This window comes from Hemicordylus capensis, chromosome 9 (genome assembly GCF_027244095.1).
Source record: "Hemicordylus capensis ecotype Gifberg chromosome 9, rHemCap1.1.pri, whole genome shotgun sequence".
Taxonomy (NCBI): domain Eukaryota; kingdom Metazoa; phylum Chordata; class Lepidosauria; order Squamata; family Cordylidae; genus Hemicordylus; species Hemicordylus capensis.
Genome location: NC_069665.1, coordinates 16,824,526 through 16,846,114, shown reverse-complemented (window position 1 = coordinate 16,846,114; position 21,589 = coordinate 16,824,526). Strand labels below are relative to the sequence as shown.

The window sequence follows — 21,589 nt, the reverse complement described above, 5'->3', positions numbered from 1 at the left end:
GGGGTGGTGGTGGCCTCCAAAGGCCTTTAGACCCAGGCTCCAAAATTACCTAGGTGCACCTGTGATCTGCACTGGGATATGGAGATGGCAACAAACAGCGAGAGCCTCTCCTGCTGCTCAGAAAGGCCTCCTGCTGTTTCTTACCTTCTCAGAAATGGCAGTGGAAATAAGAGGAGGAGGAAGAGATCTGTGTGTGTTGGGTTGTGTGTCCTGCTCGCCAGGGGGCTGGGGGTATTCGCCACTGGTGAGCTGGCAAGTAGATTTGTAGATGTCCAAGTACAACCCTCTTGAGCCTCTTCATTTAAACATTAAGAGTTCCAGCTATTCCCAGATCATTTCATCCAAGGGCTTCTGGTTAGGAACGTGGGAAACTGCCTTATACTGAGTCAGACCACTGGCCCATCTAGTCCACTGTTATCTACACTGACTGGCGGCGACTCTCCAAGGTTCCAGGCAGGAGTCTCTCCCAGCCCCACCTGGAGATGCTGCCAGGGGGTGAACCTGGTACCTTCTGCATAGAATGCAGAGGCTGGACCATGGAGCTGTTCCCGGTTTTCTCAAAAATGCATTAGGAAAGTGCCCGGCAGTTATTTGTGCTTGAAGGTTGTTGGCAGGAGGGGAAGGGAAGATAACTCCAAGTGTGTATTAGGAGTCTCTTCCTCTGGTCTTCTTGCATGCCCTAAAGATGGCAGATGGGGATGCTTAGAGCTGTTGGGCATGGGTGCAGACAGGCAGACCAGTTCTGCATTGGTTGCACATGGATGTATTGCAAAGGTATGGGATTAAAATGGCAAATAGGAGGATTGCTCTTCTTGTCCACATGGGGCATTCCTCAGTAGCTGATGATTCTGGAATCCTTGTTAATTAATCTTAATTCCTTGTTCTGTTTCAGAAACTGCTTTCAGGTGGGAGCGGAAGGAGCTGAACCATGCCGCCCTCCAAGGATGTTGTCAAAATTGCTGTTCAGATGATGGGAGCGATCCCTCAGCTCATAGAACTCAACCAGGTAATGCCTTGCTCTCCTATGCCTTGTGGTAGCAAACTGTTTCCTGCTCAAGTCTGGACTGGCGGTTACATTAAGTACTCCATAGAGGAGAGCTCCTGCCAGGCTGGGATCCCTTCAGTGATTTAATGTACTGGGATAAAAACAACCATTTTTGTTCCCCCAGCACTGGATCTGGTGTTCAAACCATGCCAGAATTAACTCTGTGCTGTTAATTTTAGGCCAAGCCATTGTCTGCGGTTGTGAAAGAGGTTTGTGATGCGTAAGTATCCTTTACTTTTTGCTCTCACCTTGAAGCAGATTAGCTCATACAGACAGCAATGTGTCAGTCAATCAATCAGTCAGTCATTATTACGGTCTTAAAGTTGTGCCATCAAGTTGTGGCTCTGTGACTCCTGGTGACCACAGAGCCATGTGGTTTTCTTTGGTACTGTAGATGCCATGCTGCAGTGGACATCCAGTGAACAACGGAGTCCAGGATTAATAAGGAACCTTCAGGAGTTGTGTAGGTCACGAAGCTGGAGAAACAATCAGCAGCAGCAATAGTAGAATGCCGCAGTTCAGGAATGTAGGACTAGTAATGCAATGAAAGGAAGATGCAGGAACGATCACAAGCTTTGCTGGCTCACATGCATAGCAGGTTCAAAATACTGTACTTCCCTCATAAATACAAAGCAATCTTATGTTTGTTTAACTAAGACTTTATTCCAGAAACGACTCCACCCCTACAATCTCTACAGGATCCCCACTGGGACAAACTTTTAATCAACAAAACATAAAGAACTGCTAGACAGAGTGCAACAGGCATTTTATCTTCTTTTGGTGGGGTGATGGCGTGTTACCCGGCTGTGTTACCCAAGGGGTTCAGAACGGATGCTTCTGTTAGCCCTGCCATGGCAGAACTCTGACTGGTGGTCTCTGATACAGGTGGAACCTGAATAACTCCGAGCGCTTTGCCCTGCAGTATGTGGATGGCCACAAGGCATACATCACTGAGTCGGTGAGTGGGGTTTTTTTGGTATAATCCAGACCCTTTTGACTGGTTTTGTGCATTCTGCTGACTGCCGGATTTTGATTCTGAAATTGTTCTTGTTTTGTTTCTGCAGAACCGTGGAGAGATCAAGAACGGTAGTATCTTGCAACTGGCCACTGCTCCAGTAGGTTCTGTCATATACTTGTGAAATGAGGGAGTTGTCCAGTCCCCCCTCTCTGCCCTGTGAACTTGTCTAATCCTCCTATTGCTGCTGTTTAAGTTTTACACTTTATGACAAATACACACACACACACCACTTTTCAACAGAAGTTTCCAAAGCGGTTTACATAGGTGAAGATAATGGTCCTCTGTCCCCAAAGGGCTCACCATCTAAACACAAAACATAAGATAGATACCAGCAACAGCCACTGGAGAGATGCTGTGCTGGGGAAGGATAGGGATAGTTACTCTCCCCCTGCTAAATAAAGAGAACCACTACTTTAAAAAGGTGCCTCTTTGATATTTCTTTTCAATAAAAACTTAAAGGGACTGATTACATAGCAAAGGAATGACAGGATGGTTCCCTCTCTTAAGAGGGCTTACAATTAAAAAAACACACACAAGACACCAGCAACAGGCATTGGAGAGATGCTGAGCTGAAATGATTATGCATTGTTGCTCTCCCCCTCCAAAATATGGGAGTCACACTTTAAAAGGCACCTCTTTGCCCATTTAATGGTGTTTAAAGCTGTTTAAACTAGTGGCCATCACTGTATCTTCACAGTGAATTCCACATGTGAATGATGATGTGTTGTGTGAAGTGCTTTCTCTTTTCTGTTCTGAATTCCAGTTCCAATCCTGAATTTCCTCTCCAATAATGAAAAATATTAGTTGATGCCAAGTTCTAATATTATGAGGATCTACTTTCCTCATAACTGCCCTGAACCATATTTTGGAAGCGCGGTATAGAAACTCCCATGCAGTATGATGATGCCTTTCAGCCTATATAGGTGTTAGCCTTTCCTTAATCATTTAGGTTGCCCTCATTTGCATCTCTCCCAGCTCTACAATGGGCCAATTCAAATGAACATAAGAAAAGCCTTGCTGGATCAGTCCCAAGGCCTGTCTAGTCCAGCATCCTGTTTCACACCAGATATGAATATGAATAATATTTATATACTGCTTTTCAACAAAAGTTCCCAACGCGGTTTACATAGATATAAATAATATTTTATTTTATTTTATTTTATTAAGCTGAGGGTGTGCCCTCTCTCCTACTGCTACTCCCTTGCAACTGGTATTTAATGGCATCCTGCCTCTGAGGCTGGAGGTGGCCTATAGACTTCAGTAGTAGCCATTGATAGGCCTGTCCTCCATGAATTTATCTAAACCCTTCTTAAAGCCATCCAGGCTGTTGGCTATCACCACATCTTGTGGCAGAGAATTCCATAGGCCGATTATACATTGTGTAGCCCAATGAAATGGTTCTGTCACGTGTGATTATGAAGGGGACGCGCCGAGAATATGCCTGTCAGGGCATACTCTGTGGACATCCCAGCGGGCGTGCCCCTTCGTAACTGTGTGTGCCAGGGCTGTATTTTTGAAATGGAGTGACCAGAAATGTGCACCGAATTCCAAGACGTCTTCTACCAATCTCCTTCTGACAGGATCAAGAGGCAGCGAAGCTACACAGTGGGATTCAAAGCAACAACATGGATGTGAAGACGGACTCTTTGAAGAAGCTGGCGGAGATCTCCCGGGATGTCGCCTTTGCACAGGAGTTCATTAGCCGGAATGGCCTCAGCCAACTCTTCCTGATTGTGGAAGCCGATAACAAGTGAGTATCCGAAGGGAAATGAGGCTCTTCCGATGTTCCCTGTAACAGAGATTCCCAGATGTTGTTGATTACAACTCCCACCATCCTCAGCTGCAGTGGCCATTGCAGCTGGGGATGATGGGCGTTGTAGTCAACAACATCTGGGAATCCTTGTAACAGAGAACACTGATCCCCCTCCATGCTCCAAGGGAGAGCCCAGTCAGTCAGTCAGACTTTATTATGGTTTCAGACCAGAGTGGCCCAGTGGCCCAGTATCTTCTTGCTTTGGCTGTCCACACATCAAGTCTCCCATTCATATGCAACCAGGGTGGACCCCGCTTAGCTAAGGGGGCCAGTCATGCTTGCTACCACAAGGCCAGCTCTCATAGTAGTATTAGTTTTAGCCATCGGAACACTAGAAGTTGTCTTTAAAGCTAGAGCTCATCTTCCCCGCTCAGAAATAAATGAAACTGAAACACAGGAAATGAAGCAAATACTGTTCCCCCTGGCTTTTCAACTTCCAGTTGGTTCCTTAGTTTTGAGTGAATAATACCAAACTATCTTAAGTAACTCCTCTTCCTTGACCCAGCCCTGCACCCGAAACAACAATTCTTCTATCTAGCCTGTGTTTTCACGTGTGACTTTTATTTATTTATTTATTACATTTATATCCCGCTCTTCCTCCAAGGAGTCCAGAGTGGTGTGATGTACATAGTTATGTCTGTCCGTACAGCAACACTGTGAGATGATGGGTTAGGCAGAGAAAGAAGTGACTGGCTCAGAGTCACACCCAGTGAGTTTGCCGGCTGAATGGGGATTTGAAACAGAAACTAAAAGCCCAGGAATTTCCAGAAGCAATAGCTAGTACGGTAGTTACCGGGCAGTGTTGAGCAAATGAGAGACATTGTCATGGGGTTAAACTGAAATGATTGCTCATGTTTGATTGGTAGGTAAGGCAATGTATGTGAAAGAGCCAGTAATCAATTTTTAAGAGACTGTAAGTATAGGTATACTATGTTTGTGATGAGATTTGATTTTAATCATGCTGTGTTTTAAATGAGAAATGTACCTTCTTATTCACACTGATTTTTAAAACGTTTTTTTTAAAAAAATCCTAGAATGGCACTAACTTGCTCAGAGAAATCCTAGAATGGCACTAACTTGCTCAAAGAAATTTGCCCCCGCTGTTCTTAAGACTCTGTTGTAAAATCCCTGATAACACCGAGATAAGGTGCTACACAATAACCTGAACACAGGCCTCAATAAGAAAGAAAAGGAATTCAACTGCTTATATGGGACAGAATAAACCATGCAAGTGTGTAGACTTGAATTAATTATTCAGATTTGACTGCTGAATCACTCTATTCAGACACTATGTTGTACGTGTGTTTAGGTGTTTGTACACATGGTCATGTATTTGTGTGAATGCCTGCACATGTGTTCATTTTTAAAGTGAGCTGGGTACACCCTCTCAAATACAGGTACAGATAGCAAGAGAAATGCTGTAGCTGTGTTCAACATAATGTGTGAATAATTGTATGCATACTGTCCTGTATGAGCATATACTGCGCACAGATTATACATGTGTTGATCCCAATGTGTGCATAGGGCTCTTCTGTTTGTCATATCCAGGGTTTCGGAGCAATGTCCACACCTTCTGCTTGTGCTTCTTGAATTTCTGGAATCTTCCTTGGCCTTTTCTGGGAATTCTGAGTTTATGTGGAGACCTTCTTCTCTTCTCTGCTCTCTCCCTCCTCCTCCTCCTCCTCCTCCTCCTCCTCCTCCTGTGGTGGTTGTTCGTTTTTCCTTTCTCTCTCCCTCTCTCTTTCTAGGTGTCTCTAATCCGTCATCCCTGTGGTTTCTGGGTATCCCTGCTGCACTTTGGCCCTCAAGGGCGACGTTTCTGGGGCCCTCTCACCCTATTTGCTGTCTGTTGCTCCAGTGTAGGGGAGATTCTAGCGCATGCTCTGAAGGCCTTCATGGAGCTGATGGAGCACGACTTTGTTTCCTGGGAGTCTCTCAGTCCAGCCTTCATCAAAAAGGTAAGTGCCACCTCAGAAGGAGATGCCTTCTGGTCTTTCGATTCCTAGCTAGGAGACAGAACTTGGTAAAGTTTAGGAGAGGCATTCCCAGCTTGGGCGGGGGGGACGGGGACTAGTATCTCTAGGAGTACTTGGAGGGCTTCCAGTGGGCCCTCTTGCCTCTCCACACTGCAGCCTTGCTATTTGTTTGCCATCCGAGGCCTGCCTGCTTGAAGCCGACGTGTCCACTACAGAACGTGAGGGCAGGGGTGAAGATCCTCCTCCTCTGCCTTTGATTGGCTGACTGGGTGCTGAAGCTCAGTGTAACCCCTCCCCTCAGGCTGACTGACAGGTTCCAGAAAGGTAGCACTGAGATACTCCCATACTCCCACAAGCAAACTTGTCCCATTAATTTCAGTAAGACCACTTATGAGTAACTGGCTGTTACTGGTTGTGAGTCAGTGACTGTAGCAGCCTGTCTCGCCAACTGTAACAGTTATTGTGTGTTTATGTATATATGTGTGTGTATATATTCTCTCTCTCTCTCAAATGTTTTAGTTATAAGACTAGCCAACCTGCACAGAGCATCTGTGCAGTCTTTGGGGCTGGCTGTTCCTCCCTCCCTTCTGCCCCACACTCTTGCCCTCCCCCGTTGCATTCCAACTGACCTTAACCATCACAGGCTCCTCCTTCTTACCTGCATATGGAATCCCCACTGCCCAATCACCACAGTGCCACAGGCTCCTCCTCCATCTGCATATGGAATCCCCACTGCCCAATTAGGTACTTCTGCTTGCAAACTCTGTCAGCCAATCGCCTCCTTTCTTCCATGTCCCCATGCATGGCCCTTCTTGGAGAATTATTAAGATAGATAGATAGATAGATAGATAGATAGATAGATAGATAGATAGATAGATAGATAGGTGGATGGAGGAAGGGTGTTGGTGCCTTCCAGCATTATGATTCTATACATTTTCTTGTCCATGGGATGCAGATTATAAGCTACGTCAATGTGGTCCCAATGGACACCTCCATCCAGCAGATTTCACTGGCCATCTTGGAGAACATGGTGCCCACCAGCCGCTCTCTCTTTGAGCTGGTCAAGCATGAAGTGACCCTGAACCGCCTCATTGTCCTTCTGAAAGCGTAAGTGCCGAACAAGCGAATGTTCTCCTCCCTGCACCTGAAGAAAGGCTGCCCCTGCCTCCCTGTCTGGCAAAGGGACCTTTGTCCCTTGGCTGCATTGTGCACAGACTGGGCTGCCAGACAAATACCAGAAGACAAATACCAGAAGAGCCCTGCTTGATCAGACTAAAGGTCTATCTTGGGCAGCATCCTCTTTCCCACATTGGCCAAGCTGTGCCTCTGGGAAGCCACAAGCAACGCTCTCCCATAGAAGAACATAGGAAGCTGCCTCATACCGAGTCAGACCCTTGGTTCATCTAGCTCTGTATCGTCTGCACAGATTGACAGCGGCTTCCAAGGTTGCAAGCAGGAGTCTCTCTCAGGAGATGCTGCCAGGGAGGGAACTTGGAACCTAGATGCTCTTCCCAGAGCGGCCCCATCTCCTAAGGGGAATATCGTGCAGTGTTCACATGTGGTCTCCCATTCAAATGCAAGCCAGGGCAGACCTTGCTTAGCAAAGAGGGCAGTTTATGCTTGCTACCACAGGACCAGCAAGTGGTATTCCTTGGCTCTGGACAACTTAGGGGTTGTTCTGAGAGTCTTTGGTAAGGGGCATGGAGACTGGTGAGGGCCACACCCTTCTCGTACTGGATACTCACCTTTTCCTTGCTTCTTTTCTTTTAGAATGAATCGGCAGCTCCAGCTGAAAGCCATGGCTTTGCTCATTGCTCTGCTCCTCAATGCCAGCGAGCCAGAAAGGAAGGTAAGGCTGATCCTTTGTCCCTCATCCTGAGGGACAGAGAAGTCACCCTATGGGATCCAGCTGACAAAGAAGAATTGTTTTTTTATTCACAAGTTCAATATATGTACACCCAATGGGTTAAATGTCAATTGCGATTTCTCCTGTTTCCTTTAAAAAAAGGGGAGGGGGAGGCAATGAAGATCAGCACAGCTGGTCTATTATTCCCACCCATTACAGGTGAAACTCGGAAAATTAGAATATCATGCAAAAGTCCATTAATTTCAGTAATGCAAATTAAAAGGTGAAACTGATATATGAGACAGACGCATTACATGCAAAGCGAGATAAGTCAAGCCTTAATTTGTTATAATTGTGATGATCATGGCGGACAGCTCATGAAAACCCCAAATCTACAATCCCAGAAAATTAGAATATTACATGGAACCAAGAAGACAAGGATTGAAGAATAGAACAATATCGGACCTCTGAAAAGTATAAGCATGCATATGTATTCAGTACTTGGTTTGGGCCCCTTTTGCAGCAATTACTGCCTCAATGCGGCGTGGCATGGATGCTATCAGCCTGTGGCACTGATGAGGTGTTATGGAAGACCAGGATGCTTCATTAGCGGCCTTCAGCAATTCTGCATTGTTTTCTGCATTGTTTGGTCTCATGTCTCTCATCCTTCTCTTGGCAGTGCCCCATAGAATCTCTATGGGGTCAGGTCAGGCGAGTTTGCTGGTCAATCAAGCACAGTGCACTGTATACTTTTCGGAGGTCCGATATTGTTCTATTCTACAATCCTTGTCTTCTTGGTTCCATGTAATATTCTAATTTTCTGGGATTGTGGATTTGGGGTTTTCATGAGCTGTACGCCATGATCATCACAATTATAACAAATTAAGGCTTGACTTATCTCGCTTTGCATGTAATGCATCTGTCTCATATATCAGTTTCACCTTTTAATTTGCATTACTGAAATTAATGGACTTTTGCATGATATTCTAATTTTCCGAGTTTCACCTGTATGTGATTGATTGATTGTTGGGGAGAGTATTTAACTCCAAGGTTAAGCATCATCCATTAAGGAGTGTAGCATATCCTAGCGGGCCCGGTGTTTAGGTGCTGCTTTCAGTGACAAGACTTTTCCAGATTTAAGGTTGGTTTGATTGCATACTTATTACATGATTTCATTATGTATTTTGTACTATTGGGGCTTGATTATCATGGTTATTGATGCACAGACCTTTGATACTTCTGATGAAGACGCTTGCGAAACGGACTGTCACCTAGGAAGTCTGTCAAGGTTCCAGTTTCCATTGTTTCTACTTTCAAGATTCCTGTGCCAAGCCGCGCAGTTCAAGGTTTTTGTGCAGAGTGCAGCACCTTGCATTCATGAGGATTGATTTTCGGCACATCAGTACCATCATCATCATTGTTAATGACCAGCATTTCAGTGACTGTTGTCAGCATCATATTTTTCAGCTTGTGGAGCTTGTTTCAGCCCTTATTATTGTATTTATTTGCTGCTGTAACATGGGTGCCTGTGGGAATTTGTCATTATATGTGTAGTTTGGCTCTATCCTGCTTTGTGCCTCCTATATTTATTGCCTTTCTCATTGCTCATGGGTTCTGTGGTAGATTATTTGCATCTGTTACCCTTGTTCCTCCAGTTTTTTCCCCTTTCATATACTGTGTCAGACCATTGGTCTGTCTAGCTCAGTATTGTCTACACAGACTGGTAGTGGCTTCTCCAATGCAGACAGGAGGATGCAAAGGGAGAATAATTATTCCAATGTAAGCTGCTTCCAACTTGTGATTTCTAAATCAAAGTAGATTTTTCACAAGATCCGTTTGAGACAAACACACCCACATGAAGAGAACCTCCTATAATGACTGGTGTTGGAAAGGTGTTGTGTGGTTTGTGGATTTCAAGGGCAGCGTTGGTGGGTATCAACATCAGAATTTGTAAGCTGGATGCTTGCACGAAGATATTGGTGTGAGCAGGGTGGACCCGCAGGTCCCGTTTAAGATAAAGGGCAGCATGGTAGCATTGGGACTGTCTCACCGCCTCCTTTCTGTTTCTAGGACATGATGGACTACCTAGGGGAGAAGAACCTCAGGCAATTTATCCACAAGGTGGGCACGCAGATGGCATGTGGGACTAATTTTCTTGTCATGTGCCTCTTGTCTCCACTGCCCCCTGGACTCCCATTTCTAGTGTTTAACTGACTCCTTTACTTTCTGCTTGGCCTGGCTTTGTCCCTTGCTGCCATGTCTTCTTCTTCCACCCTCAGCCAACCTTGGCAAATGGGTGCCATGTTTGCTGAGTCCCACCATGGGAGATGGGAGATTCCATCGGGGAATAAGGCTGGGACGGTGCTGGTTGCTAGCTGGTGGAATCAGCTGTGCTTCTCTGGTCCCTTCTCTAGAACATTGTCCATGCATCGGAGCCCATTGGTGATGAGATGGCCCATTATCTCTATGTGCTGCAGTCGCTTACATTGAACCTGCTGGAGCGGAGGATGAGAACGCCCATGGATCCCTATGCGCAGGTCTGTTTCCTTTCCCTTACGGGGAGGGGGCCATAGTTCAGTGGCAGAGCATCTGTTTACAAGTATTCAGACATCTGAAGGCAGGTACAACATAGTACTGTATATGATTGTGATTGATTGATTAAGTGCCATCAAGTCGGTGTCAACTTTTAGCAACCACATAGATAGATTCTCTCCAGGATCATCTGTCTTCCACTTGGCCTTTAAGGTCTCTCAGTGGTGCATTCATTGCTGTCGTAATCGAGTCCATCCACCTTGCTGCTGATCGTCCTCTTCTTCTCTTCTCAGCTGCTGTGGGAAGACATCTCGTGTGGGTTATCATCCCGAGCTCGTTCCAGAGAGGCAGGACTATGTAAATAAGCTACCAAGCCTATAAAAGCCTCGGGAGGATAGCCCCTCCCAGTTTAGTTAGTCCTGTTAGTGCTCCAGAGTAGACAGAGAACAAGCCTTTCCTGACTTTTTCCTCTCCAAATCTGGTAATTCCGTTTCCTTTGCCTCTTCAAGCTTTTTACCTCAGCTTTGCCTTAAAACAAAAAACAGCCTCAATCTCTCTTTTCCTTGTGTTGCCGATCCTGTCACTTACCGCTAATCCCGTCAACTTCTTTCTCCTCCCGCTTTTGTTGTCTTTCCCTTCCCTGCCTAATGGAGCCCAGAAGGGCCGGCATTTTCCAGGGCATTATGCCCAGGGCAAAAAAAGTCTACGTCGGCAACGAAAACAACAAAGTCCCTGCACCACTGCGTGCAGGTACTGGCTGGAGAGAACGGCCCGCCCCAGGCCACTGTGCCTTCGTCGGGCGCGGCTGCAAGAGACGACGAGCAGGGCTCTACAGACCTCCGACGGGGTGGCGGCGGCAGACAAAAGTGAGCGAAAACACAAGGCCCCAGTCTCTCCTTCTGCAGACCCCGAGTGGCAAGCCCAGGCCCTCGGCAGGGCGCCGCTTAGATCCGTAGCGGGAGGGAAGGCAATGGTAGATTTGGCAATGGGCGCAGCAACCCCCTCTGAGGTCTCTGAAGCATCCGACGAAGAGGAGAAAGATATCGCCCAGCAGCCCATTAGGAGCAACCCAGGCGTTTCTCTGTAGTGGAACCACCCCAACAATCACCACCCCAACCGCAACCTCAGGCGCCTGTTCTACAGGGAGAGGTTCGCAGCCCCCCTACACTGATTCCAGTGAGCCAGGGGCAAGGAGGGCCGGTCTCCCCGGGAGGGGCGGAACCCCCAGAACCAACCAGGGAAACAGTTGTCCCACGGCCCCCTCCAGTAGGTGAAATATCTGATGAGTGGCGCCAGTGGTTTACCTTTGTGATAACTACCACTCTGGCAAGTACTTCCCCGGGACGGGGAGTCTGTTCTGAAGGACCCAACGGAAAAGAAGCTGGAGTTTCATCTGAAAAAGAACAAGAAGTGCGTATCACTCTCAGTGCGGGCTTCTATAGCTGCCTCTATCGTCTCAAGAGCATCTCTGCTTTGGACAGACGAACTGTTGCAATCCCTCCACCCGAACCATCCAGGCAGAGTCAAATTGTGCTGAAATTACAAAAGGCTCAAGCGTTCATAGCGGATGCAATGCTGGATTCCGTGCGTTTTGGTGCCCGGGCAACAGCAAATAATGTGGTAGCCAGACGAACGCTTTGGCTCAAGCATTGGCAGGTGGACGCTGCGTCTAGATCCAATCTATCCGCAGTTCCCTTTACGGCAACCAAACTTTTTGGGGATGAAGTCCTCAAGGACATCCTGATTGAGACAAAGGACAGGAAAAAGGTCCTTCCTTCAGCCACAAGGAAAGAGGACAAGCGGCCATACAAAAGGACCAATCAGCCCTTTCGATCCTTTCGTCCCTACTTGCGTAACAATGATAGGGACAGAGACAACAGGAACCAACGCAACAATTGGAATAGACCACAATTTAACAAGTCTTCCTCCTCCAAGCAGAATCAGTTTGGACAACAAGCCAAGCCCCCAAACCTCGTGATTTGTCTGGAGTAGGAGGACGCCTCTCTCAATTCTTTCATGTTTGGGAGGGCTCCGTATCAGACCAGTGGGTCCTGCAGACGGTGCTACATGCCTGTGAAATCAAACTAACCTCCCGGCCCAGGGACAGGTTCATGCCTACTCCTCGGTCCAAGTCCCATCTGAAACACTCAGCCATGCAGCAGGCCATCAGGCACCTTCTGGCCATCTCTGCCATAGAACCAGTTCCTCAGGATCAGCTTCGTCGCGGAATTTACTCAATCTTATTTACCTTGCCCAAAAGGGACAGTACTTTCAGGGCAGTATTAGATCTGAAGTAACTCAACTGCTGGGTATGGAAAAGAAAGTTTCGCATGGAAACTCTGCATTCTATTGCAGAGAACCTACATCATGGGGATCTATTGTCATCCATCGACTTGACAGAGGCCTACATCCATGTGCCAATTCATCATCGATCCAGACATCTGCTTCGTTTTTGCTACCAGGGGCACCATTACCAGTATGCAGCAATGGCCTTCGGCCTTTCATTGGCGCCAAGGATTTTCACAAAAATAATGCCCCCCCCCCGGTAGCCCACATTCGACTTAAAAAGGTCAGACTGTTCTTTTATTTGGACGATCTTCTTGTTCAGTCAAAAGAGACTCCAAAAAGGGACATCAACATCACCTTGGACGCCCTGGACTCTCATGGCTTCATAGTGAATGAAGCCAAAAGTCACCTATCTCCAGCTACTTGACTGTAGCACCTGGGGGTCATCATCGACACCACACAGGACAAGCTTTTTCTTCCAGAGGAACGCAAACAGAAGCTCATGGGCCTAATACAAGAAGTGTATTAGCTTCAAAAGATTCCAGTCAGAACCCTTTCCCATCTATTGGGTCTGATGGTGGCAACTCTGGAAGCTGTTCCCTGGAAGCTGTTCCACCTTCGCCCCTTACAATGGTTCTTACTGCCCTTCCAGGAAGACATCACGAGCAAGAGTCACAGGAGGGTCTCTCTGCCACGTCATGTGCAGGATTCTCTGGGGTGGTGGTTGACTCCTCACAACCTGAACAGGGGGAGACCGTTCCTAGATCCACCCAGAATCATCTTAACAACAGATGCCAGCCTTCGCGGCTGGGGGGGCTCACTGCTTGTCCAAATCAGCTCAGGGCACTTGGACCTTGGAAGAGAGAAAACACAGCATGAATTGGCTCAAGCTGAGGGCCATTCGCTTGGCTCTATTGGCCTTCAAGCCTCTGATACGGGGAAAGGACATTCTAATCCGTACAGACAACATGACAGCCAAAGCGCATGTCAACAGATGGGGGGAACCAGGTCTCAAGCACTCCACCAGGAGGCGACGCACTTGCTACAGTGGGCCGAGATCCATTTGGCATCAATAATAGCTCACCATGTCAGCGGATCGCTCAATGTACAAGCAGATTGGTTGAGTCGTCAGGAACTACATCCAGCAGAGTGGAAACTCAGTCCCAGAGTATTCAGGAAAATCACCAGGAAACTGGGTTGCCCACTTCTAAATCTCTTTGCATACAGTCTCAACAGCCAACTACCACACTTCTTCGCTTGATTCCCATATTACCAGGCGGAAGCAATGGATGCCATGTCAGCCCCGTGGCTGCTAGGGCTGTTGTATGCCTTTCCTCCGGTTCCTCTCTTGAGCAGGCTGTTGCAGTGCATTCGTCTGTTGCAAGCACAGGTTCTGTTGGTTGCACCGTATTGGCCCCGCCGCCCGTGGTTTACCGAGATTCTACATCTCGCGGTGGATGGTCCCTTCTTCCTTCCAGACATGGACGATCTTCTCAGCCAGGGGCCAGTTCTGCACCACAATCCCAGCTGGTTCAAGCTTGCCGCTTGGCAACTGAGCTCAACATCCTCAGTCGCCAGGGATTTGAACCAAACGTCTTGAACACTATTTTGGCATCTAGACGGTCGTCAACGAATCGAATATACCAATCCACATGGAGAGTATTCCTTTGTTGGTGTGGTAGACATAAGCAATCTCCAAACACATGTTCCTTGCCAGAACTTATGGCTTTCTTACAGGACGGTTTGGACAAAGGTCTCAGTGCAAACACAATCAAACGCCAAGCAGCAGTGATAAGCCCTCTCCTGGCATCATTCAAGGGAAAGAATCTATCTTCTCACCCTGATTTGGAAAAATTTCTGAGAGGTGCTACACTTATTTCTCCACTGGTGGTTCACAGGTTTCCGACGTGGGACCTTCACAAGGTGTTGAGGGTGCTTCACGCCCCTCCCTTTGAGCCCATACATTCCATTCCTTTACGCATTTTGTCCATGAAATTGGCCTTTCTAGTAGCGATTACTTCAGCCAGAAAGATTTCAGAATTCAAGTCTCTTTCTGCTCACCCCAAGTTCTGTATATTTTCGGCAGATTCAGTTACTCTGATTCCAGATCCTTTGGTGCTCCCTAAAGTCGCTTCTATTTTCCACAGATTGCAAAATTTGATATTACCGTCGTTCTATCCAAAGCTGTCACATCCCAAGGAAAAAGACTGGCATAAGTTGGATGTCAGACGCTGTTTGAGAACTTATCTACCCAGAACTGAAGCCTTTAGAGTCACAGATGCTTTTTGTGTCATACTTGCCTTCCACCATGGGCCAGTGGGTTTCGTCAGCCACATTAGCTCGCTGGATTAGAGCATGTATTGCATTGGCTTATGAGGTTCAACACCTGCCAACACCCTTGAGGATCACAGTGTATTCCACCAGAGCAGCAGCCACAACAGCGGCGTTCTCTACCAACACACCTTGGGAGGAAATATGCTGGGCAGCTACTTGGTCCTCTCCATCGACCTTCACAAAACATTATAAAATTGATTTGCTGCACTCTTCTCAGGCTGCATTTGGCAGGCGTGTTCTCCAGCACGTTCTTCCTTCCCAGTAGCCAGGATGTCTCCCTCCCAGGGTCTATCAGCTGTGGCATGTCCCACACGAGATGTCTTCCCACAGCAGCTGAGAAAGGAGCATTGGTCACTCACCGTGAAGGCTTCTTCTAGCGGCTGTTGTGGAAGACATCTCGACCCACCCGGGACCATCCAGGCTTCTGGGACTCGCTTTTTCTATTCTGATAACTGTATTAACTACAACTTGTACTTCTTTCTAGAAGCTTAGCTTGCCTACTTAAACTGGGAGGGGCTATCCTCCCGAGGCTTTTATAGGCTTGGTAGCTTATTTACATAGTCCTGCCTCTCTGGAGCGAGCTCGGGACGATAACCCACACAAGATGTCTCCCACAACAGCAGCTAGAAGAAGCCTTCACGGTGAGTGACCAATGCTCCTTTTCCTTCAACTTTCCCCAGCATTATGGACTTCTCAAGGGAGTTGGGTCTTCACATAATGTGTCCAAAGTATGATAGTTTGAGCCTGGTCATTTGTGCCTCAAGTGAAAATTCGGGATTGATTTGTTTATTGTTTGTTTTCCTGGCTCTCCGTGGTCTCCTCAAAAGTCTTCTCCAGCACCAAAGTTCAAAAGTGCCAATATTTTTTTAAATCTTGCTTCTTGCACCAAAGTTCAAAAGCGTCAATACTTTTTAAATCTTGCTTCTTTAAAGTCCAGCTTTCACATCTGTATACTGTATTTAACTGAATCCAATTCTAGCCCCACTGCCCGCCCGTCTTTGATGTTGATGTTAGAAATGGGTGGGGCGGGAGTGGTCTTAAATTTAGAGTGTTGTTCCTTTTGGATAAATACAGGCATAATCTGTATTTAACCTCTGTTTTTACAGGGGTCATCTTAAATTCAAGATATTCTTCTATTTGGGTAAGCACAGTATCTGAATAGGGCTGAAATGTCTTTAAAAAAACCCAAAACTAACAATTACAGAATGTACACCTCTGGGCACTTGGATTTCATCGTTCGCTTCCTCCTCTCCCTGGTCATTCTGGTGATCCATATGCTTTGAGGTTTTTGTTTTTAAATCTAGGAACCAAAGTGTGTTTTGCTTTGTCAACTGCTGGGTCTGTTTCTTCCTCCAGGCTGGGCTTGAGTTCCCCTTGAGTTTTCATTGTGGTTGGACTAGAAGGGGTAATAGCTCAATGTGTGTTTGTTTGCAGAGGGTCTCAGCTGAAAGGACTCTGGTGGCTGCCTGTCTGGGAGAGAACCCCCTCTGAGGCTTTGGAGAACCACTGCCTACCTGAGTTGACAATACTGGACTAGATAGACTGATGGTCTGAATTGGTATAAGGAAATGCTATAGACTCCCATGCGGGTGTAACTACAGATTTATTCTTTCCACAGGAACAGAGGGAGCTCCTCCAGTCTCTTCGTCATGTGGCCTTTGAGTCCGAGAACGAATCTTCTGCTGGAGGCTTCAACACAGAGCGCCGACGCTCACTTTGTGCCAAGGAGTTCCGCAAGCTCGGCTTTATGGTGAGTTCCCTAAGGACATTCTGTGTGCCCCTAGGAAAGAGAACAACACGTACAAGATAGCCCCATAGAGGCCTTTTTCAAAGCAGGTATTTTACAAATAAATATCTGAGCAAATAGAATTAAAAACCCCAAATTTTACGAGAGAACCTCACTTCAAGGTCAAACTGAACCAAGCTAATTCTGTTAATTATCATATGTTACATGAGTTTCATATGTTATGCTGAGTTTGCCTGTACAGACTGAGAGGAGCGCTGGTCTTGTGGTAGCAAGCATGAATTGTCCCCTTTGCTAAGCAGGGCCTGCCCTGGCTTGCATTTGAATGGGAGACTACATGTGAACACTGTAAGCATATGCATGCCTGATGGAACCTCCGGGGACCAAGTTCCCTCTCTGGCATCTCCGGGCTTGGGCTGAGAGAGACTCCTTCCTGAAACCTTGGAGAAGCCACTGCCAGTCTGGGTAGACAATACTGAGCTACGTCATCAGCCCTGTTCATACAATTGTTTGCTTGATCTTACCTTTTTAAAAAACTGTGTTTGCACTGAGTGCTGCTGCTTCTTCTTTTTAACCTTTGCTCAGGATGCAAGAAGTCCTAAAGTTGCTGTATATCTTTCCTTTTCAGAACAATAGTAACCCTGCAATGGATCTGCACCGGATCCCTCCAGGCCTGCTTGCTCTGGACAGCATGGTCTACTTCTCCCGTCACTTCGCAAGTGCCTATAGCAGGGTAACTGAAGGATTCCTTGCCACTTCATGTGCTGCTGCTGTGACAACCAGAGGCTAGGGGTTAACAAATGGGATTGGGTGTGGCCGTTATGCCTTGCTTGTCCGCTTCCCTGAAGCCCATATCTGGCTGCTGTGGGGAGTAGTGATGTGCTCGGACCCGTCCGGAGGCCATTCTGAAGGCTAAGCCCCTTTTAAAGCTATCTAAGCTTGTGGCCATCCCTTGGCAAGGAATTCCTTAAGAACAGCCCTGCTGGATCAGGCCCAAGGGTGGAGCTGGGGGCCCCTGGGTTCTTTGAACCCATCTGCTCAATTATAGCTAGACCCCTGGTCTACAGGCCTTGTGGGGGGGGGGCAGCAAAGCCAGCAATCCAATACCCCCCCTCCCTGAGAGTATCTTCAATTGAATTCAATGGAGACTAGTTCAATCGGGGTGGGTGCTGGCTCTATCAATACTTCCTCTGATGCCCATGAAACTAGCCCCTTGCTTAGCAGCAGTGCTGCCTTCCTCACCTGGCTTCTGCGACTCTTAGGGGCCTGAGGGCGCTCTGACAGTGATGTCCCTTTCCTCTCAGTTCATCCTTGAGAACAGCAGCCGAGAAGATAAACATGAGTGCCCGTTTGCCCGGGGTAGTGTTCAGCTCGCCTTCATGCTCTGTGAGATCCTTCACGTCGGGGAGTCGTGTGAGTACCGCGTGAGCCCCTGAAGCTTTTAGCGTTGTCTCCCTGAGGCGGAAGCATGGCTGCATACCGTTCCCATTCAGGGAACGGGAGAATAGAGACGTGTTGGCAGGTGTGTGGCAACCGAGGTGATATGTGGTGAACCTCCTCTTCTCGGTTGCTGGGGTCAAGGCCATCTCTACGGGTTATCCTCATCATGTGCTCCAGGGGCAGGACTTAAGTTTATTAGTTGAAGAAAGAAGACCCGGGCTGAGGAGGATGACCCCGCCCAGTTCTTTCAGTCCTGCGTAGCTCCAGGCAGGCTTTTCTCTCTCCGCTTTTTATAGCCTTTTCCTTGGACAACTTTCGACCTTGCTACTTTCCTGTGCCCACTATTGCTTGTTTTCCTTCTGCTTACCTCTCCTGCAAAGCAAAAAGCAAAAGAAAAAAAAGATCGTTCTTTCTTTGTTTGTCTCCCCGTGTCCCCCTCCTCTCCCTCCCACCCCTGTATGGAGCTATCAGGAACACTTTTGCATATTTGTGTTCCTGCTGGGAAGCCGAAGAGGGACTTTGCAAAGGGACTTTCCAGAGGAGAGCGCCAGCAGAGGCCAGCATGGAAGCGGCACCTTCCCCAGCGCTCCAAGAGGGCGCCCGCCCCGAAAAGCCTGCCAAGAACGTGGCTGCTCTGACGGAGGTCCCCTGGGCGCCTACTCTCCAGAATGTGGTGAGCTCTGCCCACGCTGGGGGTACCTCGACCGCTGGGGCCCTGTTTGCTGCCTCCCCTGCCTCTATGCCCCCAGAATGGCAGGCATGGTTCAAGAACGCTATGGTGGACACCTTTTTGCAGCGGAACCCCCAAAAACGTAAGAAGAGGTCTAGAAAGAGAATCCTCTGAGTCCAGCCCCCTCCTCCCTCTCCCAAAAAAGCCAAAAAGAAAAGGAAGCACTCTAAAGCTTCATCGGAACAGTCTAAAGCCGCCTCCCCTCCGGCCACCTGGGCTCACTCATCTGAACTCTCGGATCGGGACTCTGGGGATCCAAACCCCTTAAAGCGCAAGCCTGCATTTCCATTGCAGTATGCAAGACCTGTGGTCTCTGGTGGGGCCTGTGATGTGGAGGAGGTTTAGATGGACTCGGGAGAAGAGGCGCAGATGCCAACTACCCCTTTGGGTAAGGAGGAGGGCGAGTGGTGGTGGTGGTGGTGAAGGGCCTGAACCCCCTCATGTCTCTCAACGCCTGTTTGGCCCAGAGGACTTTAACCCTTTAATGACTAAGATCCTCACAACTATAGGATTACAATCTAAGATCCAGCCGGACTCTACCCCCGCCTCTTAGGGTGGCTTAGTGATTCCCAAGGCAAAACCTAAGGACATGCTTCTCCCCTTGCCTGACTGTTTCATTCAAAGCATTAGGGAGGAATGGGCCTTACCCGCTTTGGTGTGCAAGCCCATGGGCCACCGCTCTCAGGGCTCTGCAGCGGACACCGTTCGAACCTATCAAATCTCTCTCTCTCAAAATGCTTTCCTTCAAGCTAGCCTTCCTGGTGGCTGTCACTACCGCCAGACGTGTGTCAGAGCTGCGGGCCTTGTCGATTCATAAATCTTTCTGTGTGTTTGCGGAGGACTCTGTCCGCCTCATCCCGGACCCCTTTTTCAGACCTAAGGTCCTGTCACAATTCCATCTCTCTCAGGATTTATTCCTACCTACCTTCTGTCCACGCCCTCTACATGCCCAAGAAAAACTGTGGCATAAGCTGGACGTCTGGCACTGCCTTAAAACATACATAAAGAGGACTGCTTCCTTCAGGAAATCCGAGACGATGTTCGTTTCATACCTACTAGTCTCCATGGGTGAGGCGGTCTCCTCAGCCACCATCGCTAGATGGATTCGAGCCTGCATCGTCTCGGCATATGAATCTCAACAACTGCGACCCCCGGCTAGGATCACAGCTCATTCCACTTGAGTGGCAGCTGCATCCGCCGCGTTCTCTACAAACGCTCCTCTACATTAAATATGCAAGGCCGCGACTTGGATAAATCCATCGACCTTCACGCGGCACTACAAGCTAGAAACCTTTGCCTCTGGCTGACGTGTCCTTCAGAGCGTTCTCCCCCAGGATGTCTAGTCCAGTCCCTCCCGCGAGACGTACAGCTTTGGTATGTCCCGTAGAGATGGCCTTGACCCCAGCAACCGAGAACGGAGCATTGGTTCCTCACCGTGAAGGCTTCTTCTGGTTGCTGAGGTCAAGGCCATCTCGACCCACCCGTTCTGTTCTGGACTGCATCTGCGGGAGACGTTCCTGATCTCGGCATAGCATGGAGCCGCCACCTGCAGACTTGAACGCTGGGGGTCTCTCTCTTCTCACTGCCTTTTTCTGCCTGTAATACCTTTTGTCCTGCATTCTACTGGGCTTGTAAGAACTGGATGGGGTCATCCTCCTCAGCCCGGGTATTTCTTTAACTAATAAACTTAAGTCCTGCCCCTGGAGCACATGATGAGGATAACCCGTAGAGATGGCCTTGACCTCAGCAACCAGAAGAAACCTTCACGGTGAGGAACCAATGCTCCACTTTTTAAAATCCCAGGCCCAGTGCCCCTGGGAGGGCTGTGCAGGGGTGATCTCCCCACTACAGGGGATGTCATAGAGAGCCATCGCTGTCAGCGCATCTGCCCGGCGTGCAAAAGGCCCTCTCTTCAGTTCCTGGCGTTTCCAGGTAGGGCTGGAGAAGATGTGTGTCTGAAACCCTGGAGAGTGAAGACAGCACTGAGCTAGATGGACCAATGGTCTGAACTGGTATAAGGTAGCATCCTCCGTACCGATCGGGATGTGCCATTCAAAGCCCTCAACATGGGATAATGTTCAGAGACAGAGAAAGAAGGTGTGAATGAGGAGAGCTGATCTTGTGGTAGCAAGCATGAAGTGCCCCTTTTGTTAAGCAGGGTCTGCCCTGGTTTACATTTGAATGGGAGATGTGTGCAGGCACTTAGATACTCCCCTCAGGAGATGGGGCCACCCTGGGAAGAGCACCTGCATGCTTGCACACAGAAGTTCTCAAGTTCCCTCCCTGGCATCTCTTAAGATAGGGCAGAGAGAAACTCCAGCCTGCAACCTTAGAGAAGCCACTGCCTGTCTGGGTAGACAATACTGAGCTAGATGGACTAATGGTCTGACTCAGTAGAAAGCAGCTTCTTATGGTCAGTTCTCCTAGATGGGGGTGAGAAGAATGGGTAGCTCAGGTGGAGAGATTCAATTTGAGCATTGTTTGTTTAGCTTTGAGCTCTCTGGGAAGACAGAGCTGAAAGGAGAGCTGGTCTTGCAGTGGTGAGCATAAATTGCCCCCTTTTTCTAAGCAGGGTCTGCCCCAGTCTGCATTTAGATAGGTGACCAGATGTGAGCACTATCTGCTGTAAGTTATTCCCTTTAGGGGATGGGGCTGTAGCTCAGTGGTAGAGCATCTGCTTGTATGCAGAAGATTCCATCCCCGACATCTCCAGGTATGGCTGGAAGAGACTCCTTCCTTAACCTTGTAGAGCCACTGCCAGTTTGTGTAGACAATACTGAGCTGGATGGGCCAAGGGTCTGACTCAGTATAAGGCCGCTTCCTAT

The 21,589-nt window shown here is 48.1% G+C and overlaps 1 protein-coding gene across 6 annotated transcripts in view; it reads left to right on the top strand.

The window, feature by feature from the left end:
• The window catches only part of ELMO3 (engulfment and cell motility 3), a 40,170-nt gene that overhangs the window by 2,911 nt on the left and 15,670 nt on the right, over positions 1-21,589 (top strand). For 4 of the 6 annotated variants that reach the window (XM_053270569.1, XM_053270570.1, XM_053270568.1 and 1 more), the window contains exons 2-14: positions 893-1,006; positions 1,225-1,265; positions 1,931-2,003; positions 2,110-2,160; positions 3,644-3,813; positions 5,735-5,834; positions 6,808-6,959; positions 7,623-7,701; positions 9,769-9,819; positions 10,113-10,235; positions 16,469-16,600; positions 17,223-17,327; positions 17,899-18,007. In XM_053270569.1, coding sequence (XP_053126544.1) covers positions 929-1,006; positions 1,225-1,265; positions 1,931-2,003; positions 2,110-2,160; positions 3,644-3,813; positions 5,735-5,834; positions 6,808-6,959; positions 7,623-7,701; positions 9,769-9,819; positions 10,113-10,235; positions 16,469-16,600; positions 17,223-17,327; positions 17,899-18,007 — 1,264 coding nt within the window. In that variant the 5' untranslated portion in view covers positions 893-928. Of the gene's footprint in view, positions 1-892; positions 1,007-1,224; positions 1,266-1,930; positions 2,004-2,109; positions 2,161-3,643; positions 3,814-5,734; positions 5,835-6,037; positions 6,177-6,807; positions 6,960-7,622; positions 7,702-9,768; positions 9,820-10,112; positions 10,236-16,468; positions 16,601-17,222; positions 17,328-17,898; positions 18,008-21,589 lie in introns of those variants that run through there. The other 2 variants (XM_053270571.1, XM_053270573.1) reach the window with 2 other exon arrangements.